The sequence below is a fragment of the Talaromyces marneffei genome, chromosome 4, assembly GCF_009556855.1.
Source record: "Talaromyces marneffei chromosome 4, complete sequence".
Classification (NCBI taxonomy): domain Eukaryota; kingdom Fungi; phylum Ascomycota; class Eurotiomycetes; order Eurotiales; family Trichocomaceae; genus Talaromyces; species Talaromyces marneffei.
Genome location: NC_072351.1, coordinates 792,456 through 807,291, shown reverse-complemented (window position 1 = coordinate 807,291; position 14,836 = coordinate 792,456). Strand labels below are relative to the sequence as shown.

Here is a 14,836-nt window from a genome sequence, read left to right as displayed (position 1 = left end):
GGAGATGACTCCCGGGTTAGCACGTGTTACAAGCATTAATCAATTGCCAAGGTATTGAAGTACTTGAGAGTCAAAATCTAGAATGCAGATAGTAAAACGACATAGGAAAATAAACATTGAATCAAGATAGAAGAAAGTCACTAGCTACCTGTACATAAAAAGTGAAACATGACGATCTATATTCACTTTTTCTTTTTGGTTCTTTACCAAGATCAGGAAAAAAAAATAACCCCCGGCATTTGACAGCTGGGGTTTATGCAACACTTTGAATGATAATACATATAATTCGCAAGGAAAAACAAAATAAACCAGAACAAAGCTGAAACGATTTTCGAAGCCAGGAGTTCTATTGCCGTTCCGTAAGCTCCGATTCCTTTTCCTTCTCTATTCTCTGGTCGTTTGAAGCGTCATTTGCAGTGAGGTTTGATAGAGAGACGGGGGGGTTGGGGTTGTTTTCGCCTCGCATGCGTTAATGGCACATCAACGTGATGCAGTCAAAGATTGGCGATTTACCGCAAGCTCTTCCAGAGCTTGGGGGCAGCGCATTGGGTGGCGCAGTGCTGGAGGTGAAAGACTAATGCAACGGAGATGTGTCAGCAAATGATTTTCATTCCACGAATTGGTAGAAAGCTAATGAAGCCAATCGATATAATCGATATAGTTTGTAAAGAAGTGGCAATTGGTGTCGCGTGCTTACATTCTTCAACGCAGTCTTCCTTGGGTCCGGTGGAGTCGCCCTCTTCCTGTGCGCGTGTGACACGCTCAACGCATTCGTCGAAGTGGTGTTTGAAAGGAGCGCAGACCGTGGAGTTGGCGCAGTCTGTTTCATAAATTAATTAGCTAGTTGATCATACAACATCTTTTGACAGAATCAAGTTTCCTGGTCTCTGCATGACCTCATACTGTCATAAATTGCAGGAATACACATTCGCAGATAATAACAGGTCTGAAAACAGATAGAAAACATCTCAATTGAGTGGACTCACCCTCCTCGAGTGCTGGCTTGATGTCCTGAGGCTCTTCCTCCTCCTCCTCCTCCTCCTCTTCTTCCTCTTCCTCTTCTTCCTCTACTTCCTCAGCCTCGGCTTCAGGCTCAGCCTCCTCGGGTTCTTCGGTGGACTCCTCAGTCTTCTCTTCCTGTTCTTCGGCGACGCTCTCGTCGTGCTCGGCGGGAGGAGCCTCAGCGTGGGCTTCGGCCAAGCCGAAGCCAGAGACCAAATCGGAGAAAAAATCCGTGAAACCCATTTCTGACCGTGTCAGCTCACTCAATGAGCGCAATTGAGTATTGTTGGGATGTGTAAAGGGTGGTGGAGTTGGAGAAGCGTGGACGGTCGGTAAGCAGGGTCGGAAGTGAGGTTGTGAGAGCTTCCTTGATGGAAAAACGGAACGCAGCGGTCTTCCCGGCCCCGATGCTGACTGGTCAATTCCCTTACACGTGATTGGCTCGTACCCGCTCCCACCCGAGATTGTTTATACTCCATAAGATCATGCCCGTTGCTTATCAAGTTTCTTGAAGAGTGACTGGATAGACAATCATGCAATATGAGATATCTATCAGCTTTTTCCTGAGTTTCCATGCGTCTTACCAATTGCTTCAAAACTCAATAAGGCGTAAATATTGCGGGTATCTACAAGGGCAGAAAGCTTGTTATTACTTACACTAGTTGCTGTGGCACTTAGACATGATTCTCAGAAAGATTGGTTTGCGTGAGCAGTGAAATGCTGAATACAGTCTAGTCTGGGATGAAGGAAACAACAATAATCAGAAACGAAGACATAGTTTAACATGCCCTCCGTAGCTGCTCTTCTAGTTCTTCCGCTACACTCTGCTGTTGCACTTCTTCATATCCTGGTGGAGGCTCCACAGGAGCAGGAGAGGTTGTATTTGCAGTTTCTCTGCCGGGTGGTTCGACAGCCGCATTAATCGGTTGATTTGGACTGACACTGGAGGCATTTGGGCCATCGTAAGCAGGGAGTTCATCAAGATGTACGTTAGTAAAATTAACACCCCGGCTAGTTTGAGCCTGAACAGACGCCGAGTCACTGTCTCTAGCATGTTCGACGGCTTGCTGAAGTCGTTCTTTGATACGTTCAAAGTTGGAGTGGAAATCAAAGGCTCCTCCTTCATTGAATGTGACCTTGAGTTCCACTAGCTGTAATGATGCGGGTATACCTCCTCCAGATACAGGCTGTACTAGGACAGTCCATGCATTCGGCCCAAACCAGGGTGCAGATACGTGGCTATCGTGAAGGTTCAGGAGAGGAACCGTGAATGATTGCATTCGTTCGTTCGGTTGCGATGGAAGATAAACGATCTATAAGAGGTGGAAGCAATTAGCATCAAGATAAGATACTATCACTACCTTAGAAACTCGCACTCTTTGATTTGTGAGATACAGACAGCCAGAGCTGCTAGTTATTGAGAAATCTTCCCTCCCTTTCCAGGAATTGGGAGGTTTGAGTGATAGTGCTGTGCGTGGCGGAGAGGTATAGATGATGTGTTCGTTCGGAAGGCGGACGAAGCCCTCTTTGCTCGAGAGCATAACCCAACTGTTCAGAAAAAGCATTTAGTATTGAATGAAAATACGAGTGGTTTCAATAGATGCAAGGAAGTCATACTTAAGAGACATTTTCCTCCTCACAGGTAAGCTTCAAAATCCAAATAGAGTCTTCCTTATGTATTTCAATGATTTATCTTTCATTCAAAAGCGACTGATGTTTAGCTTTTCCAGCTCCGTGGATGATCGAGGTTGTTGTAGCTTTGGCGAGGGCTGATAACGCATTGTTGGAGGGGCATTTCAGTTGACATCGACACCAGCGGCAATAGTCATCATGGTCATCCTTATTTTGATCAACCTAGATCAAGCTCATCCGGATTTGAACAAGCTTTGAAAAATAAAGCGTGGTATAGTCGAAAATACTGGTTGCATAGGCGTGTAGAAAGAGGTAACGAGAAACAGAGCTCTCAGTTCCGTGTTTCATGATCACCGCCAGGTAGCCTCAGGCAGCAATGTAGCATTTCATCTTAGCCTTCTTAGGCCGGGGCTTGTGATCCTGCCGTTATTTTTCAAGTTCTAGAAGCGTCACAACGCGCCTCACCGGACTCACCCCACTGTCGACCTTTCACATGCAACTCTCTCCCCTTAACGAGTCTGCCATCAATGTCGTCTGAAAAAACACATGGTTGTCACTAATAATTTTCGAAATATTACTCAATATCCATTCACTATCACATATGACTCGACTCGTGTCGCGCAGGTAAGCTCATTTACGTCATTGCCCCAGCTTGCACACCCGTTGGCATTGAGTGCTCGAAGCTGACTATTGAACGGTATGTACGCAGAAACTGTGCCTCTGATTTTCGATTTTTTGCCGACGAGCTGGTATATCGAAAATAGAAGGGAACTGAAACCCGAGAGCAGCGAATCATCAGCCTACCAACCTTGACAGAACACTTGCACTCACAAAACCTTGAAAATGGCAAAGACGCCATATATTCCACCCCAGATTGGGTGGTTATATGACCTGATTCTCTGGACATTTTCGGTATTGGCAGACCTCTTTTTCAGGGAGGTGCACCCCCGCGGCTCATGGAAAGTACCGAAAAGAGGACCATTGATCATCGTTGCTGCACCACATGCTAATCAGGTACAACATGCATTGCTTTCCTTAGGCTATGATTGGGATTATTGACTAACAACTACTATTCATATAGTTCGTCGACTCACTCATTCTTATGCGCGCCGTTCGGAGAGAAATTGGTCGTCGTATTTCTTGGCTTATCGCAGAGAAATCCTTCAAGCGCAAGTTTATCGGCCTCCTCTCACGAGGAATAGGAGCAGTTCCCGTAGCGCGAGCAATGGACAACATGAAATCCGGCACTGGAACCATTTACCTACCAGATCCAGTCAATCAGCCTACTCTTTTGCGCGGTAACGGAACGAAATTTGATGGACCCGGGTTTGAGCCTGAAGGAACCATACATCTACCCACAATCAATGGCAATTCGTATAGTGCAACCATTGCTGAAATAAAAGGACCTGAAGAGATTATTCTCAAGAAGCCAGTTACGGAGAAGGACGCTCTGTATCAATTGACGGGTAGAACTGATATCACCGATGATGGGAAATTCAGTGGAGAAGATTCCAGTGAGAAGGCTGATTTCCAAGGCACCAAATTCAAATTCGCACCGCACGTTGACCAGAGTGCTGTTTACAAGGCTGTCTTTGGCAGACTGAGCCATGGTGGCTGCATTGGCATCTTTCCAGAGGGTGGTAGCCACGACCGCCCAGAGCTACTACCGTTGAAAGGTATTATTGCCGAATAATCCCTGTTTTGAATGAAAACAAGCGTCACATACTGACAGCCTTTGATAGCTGGTGTTGCAATTATGGCGCTTGGTTCTCTTGCTGAAAACCCAGACTCAGGCTTGAAAATCGTACCATGTGGAATGAATTACTTTCATGCGCATAAGTTTCGGTCAAGGGCTGTAATTGAGTTCGGCAGTCCGATAGAAGTTCCTCGTGAATTGGTCGAGAAATATAAGCGGGGTGAGAGACGTGAAGCTGTTGGTGAACTTCTTGATACTATCTATCACGCGCTCTTGGCTGTAACTGTGAATGGACCGGATTACGAGACATTGATGGTAGGTGTAACTTCTTCCAGTATAAATCGCGGGTTACATTACTAAAAACGACTCATAGGCTGTCCAAGCTGCTCGACGTCTGTACAATACAAAGGGAAAGAAGCTTCCTTTACCGATGGTTGTAGAGTTGAATCGCCGCCTCATTAAAGGCTATACACACTTTAAGGACGATCCCCGTATCGTTAAGCTGAAGATGTCCATTATGAACTATAACAAACAACTTCGCTTACTAGGTCTTCGTGACCATCAGGTCGAATACGCCAAATTTTCAATTATCAGAGTGGTCTCCACATTGATTTATAGACTCATAAAACTCACGTTGCTAGCCATGGGCACGTTGCCAGGTCTCATCCTATTTGCGCCGGTCTTCATTGCAACGAAATCTATTTCCAAGAAAAAGTCTCAAGAAGCCCTGGCTGCATCCACGGTCAAGTTGCAAGGTCGAGATGTCATGGCGACATGGAAGCTTCTGGTTGCATTAGCCTTTGCACCCGCTTTGTATGCATTTTACACCATAATCTTCACATATTGGACTTATCGCAACCGCATACAAGGCTATGTACCGGAATGGGTTCCATTGTGGGCAGTGATCCTCCTGGGCTTGGTCTTGTTTCCTACCGTCACGTTCGCCGCCCTTCGTATTGGAGAGATTGGCATGGACATTGTCAAATCTCTTCGACCGCTCATGCTGTCCCTCAACCCCTCGTCGGCCAACACTCTCGTAAAACTTAGGGAACGTCGTGCCGAGTTATCGCAAGAAGTGACTGAAGTTATCAACACGCTTGGTCCCGGACTTTTCCCAGATTTTGATTCAGCCCGCATCGTCGCCGACCCTTTCAAGGAATCCAGTCATACTGAAGGCGAGAAGAACACGGAAATCGACGTCGAAATTCGATCAAGACCCAATATTCAGAAGAGGTATACGACACAAGAACCGCTCCCCCGGAACGAGTCATTCCACAACTTGGCCAGCATTGGGTTCTTCTCCACACGGCCGGCCAGTCGCAGTCGCAGTCGCAGCACAGCTGGCGGTCTTCGTCTCAGTTCGAGTGGCTCAATCCAGCCATTAAGTGAGATAGATGGACACGACCGACTCGAAGAAGTCAGCAAGCGTATTCGGGGTGCAATGAGGGAACGTGGTAGGGAACGCCGGCAACTCAGTGAGGATCTTGGCTGGGAATCGGTCAGCGCGGGATCTATCACACCATCGGACGACGCAGAGAAGAAAACGCGGTGAATGATTTGTAAACCGATGGTGTTGAAGATAATCTACCACTCTCTGTTGGTTGGCTTTGTAGATGTCAAGAGAAAGATACCTGTTCTGTACTTGTATGTATGTATGTATGCTAGCACATATCAATGCGATTGTTTGAGCCTATAACTTTTCTTCTTTATCCTTGTCGCTTAATTTGCAAAAGTGAAACCCATCATCCGAGGTGTATGATCACATCGAGAAAGGCGATCTTCACTCTCGACGTCCAATCACAACAGGAGGCTATACTAACCCTCCTGTGTAGGGCATGTGAAGGCAGGCGGGAGGGGAAGGCCTTCGGTGGGTCTTCCCGAGAGTTGCGCGGCACCTGAGCTGGTAACCTTGGTTAATCGTGGCCACGACATCATCTCTTTTTGTAACAACCAGACAAGATTTTTGGCTTGTCATCCGATCTACACTCGCTCGTTATTCATTCTTGTTCAAAATATACCCACGTTTCTACATATCTCATACTAATCCATGCGAACTCTTTCATAACACTACCGTCATCAAACATCTCGCTTTCCTTATACAAACCGGCGGCTCGACCTTGAAAACGAAATACCAGGCGAGAAATTCAGCATTCTATACTGCCTTTTGCACTGTGTGCAGTACTTTCACCGCATCTCCTAGCTTAATCCGTCTCTCAGTCACATATAATCCGCCAAAATGTCGACGTCCATGCATCTCTCGCATCTCCGAAAATGGTTCGTCGCTTCTCCCCCGGTCGAATTCATAATCAACAGAGTACGAGAGCTGCTCCTCGGTGCCCTGAGACAGGGTCCCATACCACAACATATTGCTTTTGTCATGGACGGAAATCGTCGGTTTGCAAAAACTCATGGAATAGAGACTATTGAAGGACATCATCTTGGGTTTGAAGCTTTGGCTAGGGTGAGTTTCAGCAATGCCATCATGTTCACCACATTCATTGCGAAAGGAGAGCGGACTGACGGTGATTTGTCTAGATCCTCGAGGTTTGCTACAAAAGCGGAGTGAAAGTTGTAACGATCTACGCATTCAGTATCGAAAATTTCAATAGGTCGCAATTCGAGGTGAATGGACTCATGGACATGGCGAACGTGAAGCTTGCCCAGCTTGCTCAGCATGGAGATATCCTGGACAGATACGGAGCTAGTATTCGATTCCTCGGTCGCAAAGATCTACTCAGACCCGACGTGGTTGCAGCGGTGGACCGAGCCGTCGAACTCACGAGTCGCAACGGAGATAAAATACTGAATATATGTTGCCCTTACACCTCGAGAGATGAAATGACGCAGGCCATACGGCAAACGGTGGTCGACTACAGCACACCTTTAGAGGCAACAAGGGTGAATGGGGGACGAAAACCGTTCTCGGAATCACACATTGCATCAAACATCCGTGCACAAACCCTTCAAAATATGAAGGATCAAGATAGCAGCGCAGACTCGGACTCAGCATCTGCCTTTTCACAGGATGAAGACAACGGCTCACCCATCGTCAACCAAGCCAACAGAGTATATGATTCATCCTCGTCCTTTTCATCATCTACTACTCTCCACCTCGGACAAACGGCCGGCAGTCCGGATTATCTATCCTCGGAATCCATCACGTCTCAAACACTGACGGATCGCATGTATACCGGAGGCAATCCTCCTATTGATATCCTTGTTCGAACCTCCGGTGTTGAGCGATTGAGCGACTTTATGCTCTGGCAATGCCATGAGGATACTGAAATAGCCTTCCTCGATGTTCTCTGGCCGGAATTCGACCTGTGGCATTTCCTTCCTGTTCTTTGGAAGTGGCAGCGAAGAATCACAAAATCATGGAAAGGCGAGAACGCTCTGGATAATGACGAATGGAGCGGTGCGACGAACGCCAACATTCCCGCTCCAGAAACCAAGACGCAAATTGAGGCGTTTTAAGTATATTAATCTATTCATATTGAGCTCAAAAGCATAAAGACTTAGCAACTTACCGCTCCGATGTACATATGCAGTTATCTCATAGCCCAAATCCTATACGGCTACCCGATCAGATAACTATAAAATTGAATTCACACACAGCAACATATTCATCTATGCTGACAACGCAACATTCCTTCCTACTTATGTACTGCCTACAATATTTAAGAAATAGAAATAGATAAGGGGGTATTATATGCCCTGTTACCACTAAGTGTTGGTACAGTAACATTTCAGAAGATGAGACTGGCTCATACCTGTCTTCGTTAGTAATCTTGCCTAGAGTAAGAATGGTCCTGGGGAGTGAATTATTCACTTATTTTACATGTGTACGTATAGATATTTGTCATGCTAGCGCAATGCTTGTCAAGTACTTATATCGACAACCACCTTCACTTTCATTCCCCATCCTTTTCTGCCGCCGATTCTGTTCTTTTTCTTTCCCACTTTTTCTATTTTCTTTTTGGCTCCCTCGATGAGCTCCTTTATCATCATATGATCAGAGGTGGTTTGCGCTGTGAATGTAAGCTCGATCCCGAATTTATTTTGATGCTTTCCCAGGTCAGATGCCCATCGGACCGATAGTAAGACACGGGGCCAAAGAGAATCAATGATTCCAGTAGGATAGAGGATGCCTAGTACCAGCCCAAGCTTTCCGATATACCGTATCCACCATCTTTCTTGAACGCTCAAGAGAGCTTGAAATGCTGCCCTGGCCTTTTCTTCTCGCGGGGGTAAGTGGCCTCCATATCGCTCTTGGAGCATGAGAGCTAGACGAGTTCGGTCCCCGTGAGAAATTCCGTGCACCGCTCCTAATATACCAGTACTAGTGCTGTAAAGTGCGGCAGTCGAAGCGAGTTCCTTTGAGATGCCTGCATGTGCATACATGCAATTGGCAAAGGCTTGGATTATATGAATATTGAGTGTGCTCGGAATAGAAAATTCGTTCTCAGGAGAGGACGGTGGAATGGCCTCAAGAAGTAGAACGCCGATAGCGCCGGCGGACCGCGTTCTGAATGGAGTGGTTGCGACTTCCAGAGGATCTTGTCTGCGAATGACCGGCTGAAGCTGCTGAAATAGAATTCCTTCTCGGACGCCTCCTTGACAAAAGAACACCTCCTTGATCCCATGGGGAAGCGATTCGGCAAGGACGTTTATCAGAAAGGCTACTGCGGGAACCTGCTGTCGACGACGGTCTGAAACGCGGAATATACGGTCTGCTGTTCGAGCTATCTCCTTCAAGGTCTCTGTCTTTGCAAATTCGTCTCTCCCGGCGCGATAGCCGTTGATAATCGATATTGGATAGTTACGACCCTTTGTCTGGTGTAGGTAGAGCAGCAGATAACCCCATCCGCGAAACCCTCCGCCGGAAATATACATGCGAAAGCCGCCGTTTTCTTTGGCCTCGTGGGCTAGACGATCCGGGATTTCCAATTTGGTGTATGCATTTAGAAAATTATCCTTCATCTCTTGATTCAGTTTGTCGATAGCTTGCTTTGCTTCCTTTTTGCTTTTCCCCTTTTTCAATTCCTCCAACTTCCTTGAAAGAGCCCCGGCACCATAGGGGAAACTAATAGATCCTTGTGGGCTTATATTGAGTACAGACCCGTGAGAGACCACCCATGTGAGTTGGGTGCTGCCCCCTCCAAGGTCCATAGCCAGCCCTTCAATATCCGAGTAACCACTGGCAATCCCCAACGCACCAAGCAGGCCCTCCTCGGACTTTTCCAAGAGTTCAACTTGGTAACCTGTTCTCGTCTCAATTGATTCAACGATCTCCTTCGAGTTTATAGCCGTACGTGTTGCCTCCGTTGCAACAACGCGAACGTGAGATGATGGCACACCAAATTGTACACAGGTTGCCTGAAACCGCAAGATTGCCCCGATTATGGATTGGATAATGGACCGAGGAACAGGGATTTTCGAACCTGTTTTGGAATCATACTGTGCATCATAAAGGGATATCCCGACCCGCTGAGTATGTAGTGTAGGGATTATACGCCCAGTGGGTGGTGAGAGATCAGATATGGAGAATCGAATGCCATTGCTAACAAAAAAAAAAAATTAATGCTGTTAGCCGATTGGCCTCTTGCTTGAAAACTAAGGCAGAAATCACAACAGGGACAACCTCACCTTCCTATATCAACCACAGCGTACAAGTTGTTAGTAGGGGCTGGGTTATCCAGATGTTCTCGTGTCAAGGCCACGCGTGGCCGCTCAGGGAATAACGGGCCGCCTCCCATGTTAGGCTCTTGCAGAATTGGGTGATGTTTTTCAATGGTTTTTTTTATCTATTAGAAAGACATCCTATGTATATTTCTGTGATGTTGTATGTTTTCTATGCCTCCTACTGGTAAGTTGTAACTGTTTGCGGAAACCCTCCTCGACATGTCTATGACGTCACAGCTTTGCTGTCCGGGTCCAGGAGAGCCATCACTTCAATGTTATCCGTGGACCTATCTAGGTACCTACTCTCATTGGGATCTGAAAGAGGCTGACTACCTATCTGACAACATCTTGTAGTTAACTAGCTGACCGAGTGAAGCAACTGGAGGTTATCAAGTATCAACAACTGTTTGATGCTCAACAACCAAGACCCCACATTGACCGCGCAATTGTATCTCATTGGCCGCGGATGCTTACCGGATGCTCATGCATCTACAACAAAGTGAAGCATTTTTTTCACTGGGTCTTTGCAGGCGCAAATGGACCTTATTCGCTGTCAGTTGCGAATCAAGACATCTGATCTCTATCACAAAATCTTTCTTGGCGTTCTCATTTATCATTGGTGTTGGAAGGGCTTGTTTTTACATCACGTGAAATCCACACACTCAGATATAAAGCTCTCCGTTCTCGGAGAGACCCCGCGCCGTATTTCTAAATTATCTATCCTCCGAGTAAACTGTATTTCAACATATTCCACTGTCTTTTTACAGTTATTCCAGACTATTCAAGATGGGCAAAGACGTCGCTGGATCTAAGGTCCTTCTTTTGGGCTCTGGCTTTGGTATGCAATCCCAGGCAATCTCTCGTAGAAGATTCAGTTTATTATGTGCAGAAGAGGGGAATTTATTAACAATCGTTCACTGTAGTTGCCAAACCCACTGTCGATGTTTTGGACCAAGCCGGTGTTGAGGTCACCGTCGGTAAGTCACTACATTCACTCCATTGGCCCCAATGGATCGCAGAGATGAATCCAACCTGCTGACAATTGAACAGCGGCCAGAAACCTAAACAACGCCCAGAAGCTTGCTTCCGGCGGAAAGCACACCAAGGCCATCTCTCTCGATGTCAACGATGCCGCCGCTCTGGACAAGGAGCTCGAGAAGGTCGACCTCGTCATCTCTCTCATTCCCTACACCTACCACGCCCAGGTCATCAAGGCCGCTATCCGTACCAAGAAGAATGTCGTGACGACTTCCTACGTTTCTCCAGCTATGCAGGAGTTGGAGGCCGATGCCAAGAAGGCTGGTATCACCGTCATGAACGAGATTGGATTGGACCCTGTAAGTCTTGCCTTCACAATAGATGGGATAATAAAGAACATCCGTGGGCTAATGGAGTATAATTAGGGTATCGACCATCTTTACGCAGTTAAGACAATCACCGAAGTCCACGAAGCCGGCGGCAAAATCCTCTCCTTCCTCTCCTACTGCGGTGGTCTCCCCGCACCCGAGGACTCCGACAACCCTCTCGGCTACAAATTCTCCTGGTCCAGCCGTGGTGTCTTGTTGGCACTCCGCAACTCCGCCAAGTTCTACAGGGACGGCGCCGAATTCAGCGTTGATGGAACCCAGCTCATGGGCGAGGCAAAGCCCTACTTCATCTACCCCGGTTACGCATTCGTTGCTTACCCCAACCGTGACTCCACGCCTTACCGCGAGCGATACAACATCCCCGAAGCTCAGACCGTTGTCCGCGGTACTCTCCGTTACCAGGGATTCCCTCAGATGATTAAAGTGCTTGTTGATATTGGATTCCTCAGCGAGACGGAGTACGATTTCCTCAAGACCCCCATCACATGGAAGGAGGCTACCAAGAAGATCATCGGCGCCACCTCCGACAAGGAGCTTGACCTTCTCTGGGCCATCTCCTCCAAGACCACATTCGCCGACAACGACGAGCGCGACCGCATCTTGGCCGGTTTGCGCTGGATCGGCCTCTTCTCCGACGACCTCATCACACCCCGCAACAACCCTCTCGACACCCTCTGCGCCACCCTCGAGCAAAAGATGCAATACGGCCCCGAGGAGCGCGACATGGTCATGCTCCAACACAAGTTCGAGATCGAGAACAAGGATGGTTCCCGCGAAACCCGTACCAGCACTTTGGTCGAGTACGGTGACCCCAAGGGTTACTCCGCCATGGCCAAATTGGTGGGCGTACCTTGTGGTGTGGCCGTCAAGTTTGTGCTTGATGGTACGATTAGTGAGAAGGGTGTTTTGGCGCCGATGAGCATGGAGCTTTGCGCTCCTCTTATCAAGACTCTGAAGGAGGAGTATAGTATTGAGTTGATTGAGAAGACTTTGTAAAAAATGTTCATCTCTTTGAAATAAAGCTCTTAAAAATATAGGGTCTAGAGGAATAAAATTTTATCCGTTCAATATATATTATATAGTCGGGTCCACAAAGTGAGATAACAATCTTAGGGTAAAAAGTCCTGATATGATATATTGTTTATTCTATTTTCATATTCATGTATCGTTTGCTCATAAAAGCGACAAAAACCATATCATCCAAAAAAGACATACTCCCCCAATTCCAGCGCCTTGCATTTCATGCTCCAGCTACTCTTTCGAAGGTTATCTTTCAGCCCAGAAAAAAGGGCATGATGGGAAACTTTCCACCGTGCAGAAATGATGTTGACGATGGTTCTTGGACTATGACGGGAAAAACTTCAAGATCTCATCAGAGTATCGTGCCAAACCTACGCCAAGAAGAAGAGCAAAGAAAAACATCAGTAATCGTGTCACCAAAGAAAACTGACTTGAAGAAGAAGACGTCAAAGGAGAAGGGGCTTTTCGGGGGACGGTTGTGGTTGTGGTGTTTGCAAAAGAAGACGGGGGACTGTACCCGAAGGTCTGCTTAATACTGCGAACATAATATCCTTCCCAGTTACGCTGGACAACCTCCTCCTGACCAATGGGCACACCGGTCCAGGTAACTTGCATGACAGTCACACGGTCGACATCGTTTTGGTTGAAGACGATTTCCTGCGTGCTGAAATGACCTTCCGGCCATTGAGCCAAGCGCCATTTCTGGACAACTCGCTTAAAGGGCTCTAGGGTAACGTATTCGCCGGTCACGTTGCCGTCAAAGATGGCGAACTTGCCTCCGACTTTGGCACCATCGAATTGAAGGGGAGGTCCGCGAGTGAATGCTGCGATGCGTTGAGGATCGGTGAATGTGGTGTACAATTCTTCCGCGGTGGTTCGGAATTCATCCGAGGCAGTGACGGTTGTGGTGTTGACGGAGACTTTGCCAGTGGATGTAGTGGTAGTCTTGGAGGTACCAACTGCTGGGCTGGACGACTTTTGTGGGTGATAAGCCGGGGTCGCAAATCCGCTTGAAGGGTTTGAGCCGGGAGCATGCTGAATATCTTTTCCATGTTCCGAGACGAGAACCTGAGGAAGTTTGGCAAGCGCGACACGTAATTGAGGAACAATCTTAGATCGAACAAGATCCTTTACGGGCTGCTTTGACGACGACTCCGAGTAGACACTGATTTCAAACTGAGCCACAACGAATATCGGTCAGAATAATCGTGCAAGACGACAACGAAAGAATACAGGAACATACGACAAACTCATCCTCTTCGGTATCATGAGCGACTTCGGGAATGGTGATTGTGCCGGTCACGGTCTCCTCATCCTTAGTTTTACCTACAAAAATTGTGGAAAAAGTGAGTCTTTATTATCCTGAAGACAAAGAAAAGAATCTCGCTTGAGGGGATATGAACCTTCGTATTCTAGCTGCAATTTCACATCATAAAGAGTAATAACCTTTCCTTTACGTTGGCTGACATCTACGTCGCCATCCATACTGAGCACTTTCTCAACCTTGGCGGAAACGCCATTTTCTTCGGCAGAGATCTTGGACAAGCTATCCTGGAGATAGGTCTTGGTCCAGGGGCTAACATCCTTATTAACCCAGTGCCAGTTGTTGGGGTTGTGAAGAGCCATTGTGTACACGAAGTTTCTCGCTTGTATTAAAGACTAGACAATTTGACCACAAAGTATGCTTGCTGCCGGACGCCCACGCGGTAACCGAGTTTTGCGTAGCAAAAGTTATTTCCTAATGATTTTGTTAGTCACTGGTGACCACACACAAGATAAATCAAATCGTGAGAGCGAAGAAGCGAAAAATAAAAATATCAGAGCGTTGGGCCGACGAAGCGACCCGTTGCAAGCAAGTCCGCAGTGAACAGAGAACAAATCTTTCTAGGACTGGTGCCAGCTATATATCTCATCATGTAATCACAATCCCACAAAACATCGATGCATGGATAGCACCGAGGTCGCGACAGGAAAGGGTGCAAAGAACATTGGCAATGGTAACGGGAAGAGGAAGAGGGCGGGCAAGGAGCAAAGGGAGGGGAAAATACACTGTGTACTCACAATTTCACACGCACCACAAGATAAAAGCCGAATGAAGCTCAAGTCTGATCGTGAGTAATAAAGCACTTACGCCGAGATGGAATACTAGTCGAAGGAGAAGTGGTTGGGGGAAGAAGGAGACATCTTCCCTACCAAAGAAATTCCCGGGAGGAAGATTTTGGTAAGAAACAGACGGGAAAAGGAAAGCTCTAGAAGATAATGTCGTGTCACGTGTGGGACCCACTATGACCGCTTGACGATTTGTCTTAGTTAACTACTTTATTTGGCTGGCGATATAACTACAGTATGCGTAGTCCCCAGTACACAGTAGCGAGTTCAGTGAATATGGTCATGAATTCATAGCATTAGCGACAGTGGGTATATTGCTCTCCTTTCA

At 47.0% G+C, this 14,836-nt stretch overlaps 7 protein-coding genes across 7 annotated transcripts; 3 read left to right on the top strand and 4 right to left on the bottom strand.

The window, feature by feature from the left end:
* Nucleotides 1–509: 509 nt before the first annotated feature.
* EYB26_005358 (uncharacterized protein) lies at nt 510–1,245 on the bottom strand (the record flags this gene model as incomplete). Its single annotated transcript, XM_054264644.1, has 3 exons — nt 510–574; nt 698–820; nt 987–1,245. 3 exons carry the CDS (start codon nt 1,243–1,245, stop codon nt 510–512), a joined length of 447 nt encoding a protein of 148 aa, XP_054120619.1.
* A 536-nt stretch (nt 1,246–1,781) lies between these two features.
* Nucleotides 1,782–2,630, bottom strand: EYB26_005357 (uncharacterized protein; the record flags this gene model as incomplete). Its single annotated transcript, XM_054264643.1, has 3 exons — nt 1,782–2,315; nt 2,379–2,550; nt 2,620–2,630. 3 exons carry the CDS (start codon nt 2,628–2,630, stop codon nt 1,782–1,784), a joined length of 717 nt encoding a protein of 238 aa, XP_054120618.1.
* Nucleotides 2,631–3,235: 605 nt separating this feature from the next.
* On the top strand, nt 3,236–5,882 carry EYB26_005356 (uncharacterized protein; the record flags this gene model as incomplete). The annotated part of the gene is made up of 6 exons (XM_054264642.1): nt 3,236–3,258; nt 3,344–3,383; nt 3,451–3,648; nt 3,716–4,310; nt 4,377–4,645; nt 4,704–5,882. The coding sequence occupies 6 exons, from the start codon at nt 3,236–3,238 to the stop codon at nt 5,880–5,882; spliced, it is 2,304 nt and encodes a 767-aa protein (XP_054120617.1).
* Nucleotides 5,883–6,566: 684 nt separating this feature from the next.
* Nucleotides 6,567–7,804, top strand: EYB26_005355 (uncharacterized protein; the record flags this gene model as incomplete). The annotated part of the gene is made up of 2 exons (XM_054264641.1): nt 6,567–6,791; nt 6,866–7,804. 2 exons carry the CDS (start codon nt 6,567–6,569, stop codon nt 7,802–7,804), a joined length of 1,164 nt encoding a protein of 387 aa, XP_054120616.1.
* A 405-nt stretch (nt 7,805–8,209) lies between these two features.
* On the bottom strand, nt 8,210–10,086 carry EYB26_005354 (uncharacterized protein; the record flags this gene model as incomplete). Its single annotated transcript, XM_054264640.1, has 2 exons — nt 8,210–9,890; nt 9,977–10,086. The coding sequence occupies 2 exons, from the start codon at nt 10,084–10,086 to the stop codon at nt 8,210–8,212; spliced, it is 1,791 nt and encodes a 596-aa protein (XP_054120615.1).
* A 712-nt stretch (nt 10,087–10,798) lies between these two features.
* EYB26_005353 (uncharacterized protein) lies at nt 10,799–12,375 on the top strand (the record flags this gene model as incomplete). The annotated part of the gene is made up of 4 exons (XM_054264639.1): nt 10,799–10,850; nt 10,936–10,989; nt 11,063–11,349; nt 11,416–12,375. 4 exons carry the CDS (start codon nt 10,799–10,801, stop codon nt 12,373–12,375), a joined length of 1,353 nt encoding a protein of 450 aa, XP_054120614.1.
* A 376-nt stretch (nt 12,376–12,751) lies between these two features.
* Nucleotides 12,752–14,025, bottom strand: EYB26_005352 (uncharacterized protein; the record flags this gene model as incomplete). The annotated part of the gene is made up of 4 exons (XM_054264638.1): nt 12,752–12,770; nt 12,917–13,575; nt 13,643–13,725; nt 13,803–14,025. The coding sequence occupies 4 exons, from the start codon at nt 14,023–14,025 to the stop codon at nt 12,752–12,754; spliced, it is 984 nt and encodes a 327-aa protein (XP_054120613.1).
* Nucleotides 14,026–14,836: the final 811 nt, after the last annotated feature.